The sequence below is a fragment of the Otolemur garnettii genome, unplaced genomic scaffold (genome assembly GCF_000181295.1).
Source record: "Otolemur garnettii isolate 467f Iridium unplaced genomic scaffold, OtoGar3 scaffold00066, whole genome shotgun sequence".
NCBI classification, from domain to species: Eukaryota; Metazoa; Chordata; class Mammalia; order Primates; family Galagidae; genus Otolemur; species Otolemur garnettii.
Window position 1 is genome coordinate 3,976,169 of NW_003852461.1, and position 6,067 is coordinate 3,982,235.

Here is a 6,067-nt window from a genome sequence, read left to right on the forward strand (position 1 = left end):
AAATCGTATATATACAATCAGCACATTGTACCCCATAAATGCATTAATATAACAGTTATGATTTCATCAAAAAAGTGTCCCACTGAGTGCATTTACACATGAAATCCTCAGAACGGCTCTGAGAGATGGAATAACGATCATTCCCATTTTACAGACGAGTTTCTGAGGCTCAGAGGAGATTTAGCTGAATATCATGCAGTCAGTTCACAGCAGCTCCTGCGTTCACACACAGTGTTTTCCCCATGACACCCAGGCGACTGGGGAGCAGTCAGGAGGCTTAAGACTTGAACTTTGTTACATGCATTTTTAAAAGAAAGGAAAATAAAGGAATAAATACAGCGAGGATAGGACATATTTTCTTCTACTTTAGAAATAATAATAATAGCAGCAAACAGCAGCATCTTCCATAGTAAGTACCTATGATGTGCCAGCATTTTTCAAGGCACTTGACTTTATTTTCTTGCTTAATTGTCATGATACTGTTGCAAGGTAAGTCTAATTTTCCACCTAGTTATAAAGATGCATGAACTCTGGCTCTGACGGGTTAAGTAGTTTGCCTGGAGTCTAAAGCTTATGGATAAATGGCTGAACCAGGATTCAAACTCAGCCCATCAGATCCCAGAGCCACCAGCTGCCTGCCCATGTGCCTCAGTTTATTTCCCTGTCCCACTTTCACTGGCTGGACATTTAGTGACAGGGACATGGAGATTCAATGGCTGCAGAGATTTTTAAGACCCGTAAAGGGAGGAAAAGAGGACACAGTTTCACACCAACTGAAGCCTAGTTTTGTTACCTTTGGTATAGTAAGAAAGTGAAAATTGAAATTAATTTTAGACTCACTTTTTCAAATTTGAAATCTGGGAGGTATCTATTGATTTTTTTTTAACAACTGAAGAAAGGAAATCAGGGTGTGTGGCAGTGGCTTGTAATGGGGCTGGTTAAGTAGCAGGACTGATCCCCAGGTCTTTCGAGCCCCTCAGCTGGCACAAGCTTGGGAGAAGGCCAAGTGTTGGCCCAGAGCTGGGCAGGTCGTCGGGGTGATTTGGATTAAACATTATAACTGGGAGAGATGCAAATTCCATGTAGTTCTCCATCTTCTCCTTTACAGAGAAGAGGTGGAGGCCAGGGGGCCCCGGTATTCCTCGGCCTGGAATAGCCTGATCTCTGACAGTGGCCTGTGACTTCCTGCACCTGCAGTCTGCTGCCTGCCTCCTCACCTGGCAAGAGCCTCCGTCCCGACCACAGCCTCACTCCCACCTGCAGCTGCCTGCCTTCGGAGGTGCCCAGAGCCCGCTCCGCCCTGCACTTTCTCTCCTCCATGCCACTTCTTATTTTCTAACAGGCCACGCAGTTGCTTGATTTTTTTGCAGTTTTGGCCGGGGTCGGGCTTGAACCCACCACCCCCAATATATGGGACCAGCGCCCTACTCCTTGAGCCACAGGCGCCACCCAGTGGTTGCTTATTTTTATGTTTTATGAGCTCCCTGGAAGCCAGTAAGCTCTCTGTTGAGTTCACTGACACACCTCAAGCGCCTAGAATAGGCCCTGGCACGTTCATCGTTTCATGCCTGAAAATTAATAAGCGTGGGCCTTCAGTTCCTGTCATCTTTGTAGGTAAAACGATGGGGACAAAGCATGGGTATTTGGAACACAAGACTCAAGCACAGAATAGTGAAAACTATTATTCTTATTTAAAATGAGATATTCTATCACACTATCCCCAAACAGATTGTAATATCTAGATTAGGTAAAGAAAACCAATCATGGCCTCCACCCCATTTTAGAGGCATGTCAAACAGATTAGATGAGGAAGCTCAGCCATTGAATACATTTCCAGGCGACCTGCAGAGAGTCGAAGCTCCAGGGCTACCAACCTTTGTTGCTTCTAGAAGTTCACCCCGATCCTTTGGTTCATGAGGAATAACTATAACTATTTTAGAACAGGTTATGAATTTTTAATTTACTTTGAATAAAAAGCCAGGATTTATATTTGGTGGCAAGAATTTGCTTCTAACACGATGCAATTAGAAGTAATTATTTATAGAAAAAAATGCAAGAAGATTTGTATTGTAAAATATTCGAACTCCATTTGCCATTTATAATAATAAAGTTGAGAGAGATAAAGTCACAGATCTCAAATGTGTAGTTAAAGGAAAACACTAAAATTCTTGAAGGCTCCCAAGCATGTCCAAAACAGAACAAGCACTACCTTTAGCTCTTTCTAAATAGAGCAGCCTGGTCACATAGAGCGTCCAAGGCCCTGGTTATCCATTCATTTGAAATTCACCTGCAATACTATAATCATATACATTTGTCTCTGTTGTAAAAGTAGTATTTACGTTTTAAGGAATATCTGAAGAACATAACAAATATAGTAGCCTCTTTGTAAGCTGACCACCCGAGGGACTGTAACAAACCAGTCAACATACAGAGGTGGTCAACATAAGGAATCGGGCCTGCTGTCCTGATATGTAAATATGGTACAGGTCCAGTTTGTGAAAATTAGGTCAATTTAAGGAGGTGGTCAGTGCAGGGAAGTGGTAAACTCTGGAGTTTCTACTGTATTTTCTAGTCACTAAGAGTCCCATCTCCCTTCCAATTCACTGTTAGCATTTTGCTCTCATCCCACAGGGATTGCCCCCTTTTCTGAGGAACCTCCTCTTCCTTGAATCAGCACCAAAGAAGGTAGATTCATTCTATCCATCAGGACGCAAGAGGTCCATGGAGCGCTGACTCCATCTCCTCCTCTGCTCACCACTTTCTCTCCGTCTGGCTGAAGTGGTCGGGAGCAAGTGGACTTAGACTGATCGGCATGGCTGTGTGTGTGGCCACGCTCCCAAATGCTACAAGCCTGAGCAACCTGGAATCTTGAGCTCTCCAGGTGAAAGACATTGCTGAATTCCAGCCAGAAGCAGACCAGAGCGTTGGGCCTCATCGGCCCCTACTCCTCCAGCTGGCAGCTTCTCCAAGACACCTGGAGAGTGGCAGGAGAGAATGGCAGCCCCACAGGCATTTGGGCATAATTTGGCAGCTTGTTTGGTGAACCCTTTCTCTCTTGGTGAGTGGAGGATGAGGAAGAGGAAGCTGTTGGGAGGAGACTTACCTGAGGGTACAGCAGCAGTGCCAAAAGGTACGGAACCAAACACGTCTGCACTCGCCGGAAGTGTCTGAGATGAAGATGGGATAAAGGCATCACCTGGAGTTGCAGGAGTCTGCCGGACAGAGAGAGGCAGAGGACACGTGAGAGCTGGCTCAGCAGTCAGCAAGGCGGAGGGGGCAGCAGGTGCAGGAACAGTGGGGGGAGGGACTGCAGAAGCAGCCAGCGTCCGGGCCACTTATGTGGTGTGCAGACCAGGGGCTGCTTGCATAGACTTTATCTGTAAGACTGCAGAAACCATACCGCTAGAGCTGCTGTGGGGATTGAGTGAAAGCATGCATTTGAATGATGATTATTTTATATTTCACACAAGGTGTAGGCATAAAATAGGTGCTCAGCAAACGATGGCCAGTGCTATAAAGGTTTGGTTTGAGCCTCTCCCCCTGGGGCTATTTTATGCTATCAAATTTCCCCTAATATCTAGCTTTCGCTCATAAGAAATGGTCAATTCAAATTGAAACACACCCACCCAAGACCTACTGCATGTCCAGCTCAGGGCTGTCCCTGGATACACAATCAACATGGAGCTGTTGACTAAATGATCAACTAACGCTTAGCAAGGGGAGCACCGGTTCTCGTGCCCAATGCCTCACACAGTTTTGGCTGAATCTTCATTTCCAAAATGGAGTACATCTTTTCAAGAAGAGAACAAAAACCAATGGCTGCATAGCTGAGAACTCTGCAGTACCTGGTCCATGCTAGATTTCCCCGGAGAGCGTTCTGCAGGCCCGCAGGGTGAGATATGGGGTCCTGTACGCATAATCTGTCTACTGTCCACACTCCTTTACAGTACTCTTTTGCCTATGGAGTACAAGTCTATTCAATGCATAATATCCTTTTTTTCCCCCTCGGAATAGGCTGGGGCAAGCAATTAATCCTGAAACCATGGCAATTAGACAAGGCCATTTTTAGACCAGCAGCTTGCGGGACGAATGGCATTGTTCTGAGGATTATTAAATACCCATTTGGACTGAGTTGGGGTTCAGGGCCAGAAACACAGCCACGAGCTGCTGTGTTAAGCACTTTTAAACACAGTCAGTGCTGTTTTCTTTTGCCCTCTGTGACCCTGACTAAGTCACATGTCCTTTCTGGGACTCAGTTTGCTCGTCTGTAAAATGAAGGGGCAAAGAGCTCTCAGAACTCCTGGACGCACAGCCTCACGGTTCTGCAATTCCCAGTTCCCAGGGGGGAGCTATTATCCCCGGGGTGGAGAAGCAGATGAGAGTGACTCGGGCTGCCAGCTTCCCTGGAGACAGAAGCTGCCGCCTCCTCCCTCAAGGCTGCTCTGAACATCAGGTGTTGGGAGCAGGGCAGCTGTGCCTCGATCCCCCAGCGGCAGCTGTGGGCAGCAGGGTCTCATGCCATCTGTCCTCAGCAGTGAGGTCACAGCCTATTCTCTGTGAGGCACGTCTCGCCAATGAACCATAGTCCTGTCCCGCAGTTTGCACAACTGTGCAGGGCCCAGAGGAGCTGTCCCCCCCCCCAGCTGCTTCAGCTGGTGAGCTGCGGCTGACTGCTCCCTGCCCACCTCCAGGAACGGCCAGGCCAGGCACGGAGGGCCGCAAGGGCTGCTTTCAGCCCTGGGATTCTATTTTGCTTCGGTTTTAATTGTCTTCTTCATTTCATTTTCAAATTAGGGCTCCTGCAATCTTTGTCCCCTTGCAAGCCTTGACTGAGGTGCCCTGGCTGAAGCTGTGGCTGGGAATCCAAAGCTTCTCAAGGAGCTCAGTGATGCCTAGGTCACAGTCTGCAAAGCTAAAGGCAGGTTGGAAGGCAGGGAGGAAACAAAGAGAGGGATGGAGAGAGAAGGAAAGGAGGAACCAGGGAAGGGAAAGGGGGCTCAGGGGAAGATGCTTCCTCTCCTGTGCTGGTCACCTATCCCGCGCCAGGCTCAGGGCGGGGGATGACAACTGCCTCAGCAAGCATGCTGTCCTGTGAGTTTCTCACCCATATTCCCAGCCAGCCCACGTGCTCCATGCAGACAGGAGCCACATCTCTTTCCAATCTCTCTTCTCAGAGCCCAGCAGGACAGCAGGCGCCCAGACAATGTCCTACAGTGGCTGCAGGATGCACCATCTTGTTTCTTTCTCAAAACAGAGGCATACGCCATAATTTCTTTTTTTAAAGATTAGCCGAGAAAATTAAATGTCAGAATTCACACTTAGCTTGCCCAAGTCAAACGGCTTTAAAGAGAGCTAAAGTCCACCAGCAGAGCTCAAGTTCACCAGCAGAGCTCAAGTTCACCAGCAGAGCTCAAGTTCACCAGCAGAGCTCAAGTTCACCAGCAGAGCTCACGTCCACCCGCAGAGCTCTTGCACCCAAAGCTCCCTTCTGGCCATGGAGGGTATCAGGACAGAAGAGGGAGGGGTAGAGGGACACAGGGAGGGGCATACTTACGGGCGGAGAGGTTATATCAGGGGGGGTGGACATGTCCCCAAAAAGTTCTAATTGGGTCACAGCCTGAAAAGACAAAAAAGAACCATATAACCAACAAGGAAAGGTCATGATGCTGGTGCTGCTTTTCAAACAGTCGGATACGGGACGCACATTTCTCTTTTTAGACAGGACTGGATGAACCATAAGTTGGGGGGTGGGCGGGAGGCGTTACCATACCTCATAAAATGAAAGGCAACACCTTGAACGCAGCAGAATCAGTTACTGCTTCATTGTGTCTGGCAGTTTCCCCAGACCTGGTTTAGGGACCTCCCAGAAGCAAGAACAGCCCCACTGTATGCTGTGCACCCTCAAATGCCAGCACCCTCTTTCCCCCAGGAGGAAGTGCGGGGATACAGTCGCACCCCTGGTTTTCTCTCATAATGGTGTCCACACACACAAGTCACGGCCACTGCTTGGTCAGGGCTCCCCAGAACACCATCCCTGAGTGATGATCCCTGATCATCCCTGAGTGAT

At 48.2% G+C, this 6,067-nt stretch overlaps 1 protein-coding gene across 1 annotated transcript in view; it reads right to left on the minus strand.

The window, feature by feature from the left end:
* DAB1 (DAB1, reelin adaptor protein) overlaps positions 1 to 6,067 on the minus strand; it is a 303,539-nt gene that overhangs the window by 9,143 nt on the left and 288,329 nt on the right. Inside the window, exons 9-10 of the mRNA XM_023515099.1 lie at positions 5,555 to 5,617; positions 3,104 to 3,212 (exon numbers count right to left, since the gene is read on the minus strand). Of these exons, the coding sequence (XP_023370867.1) occupies positions 3,104 to 3,212; positions 5,555 to 5,617 (172 nt within the window). The remainder of the gene's footprint in view (positions 1 to 3,103; positions 3,213 to 5,554; positions 5,618 to 6,067) is intronic.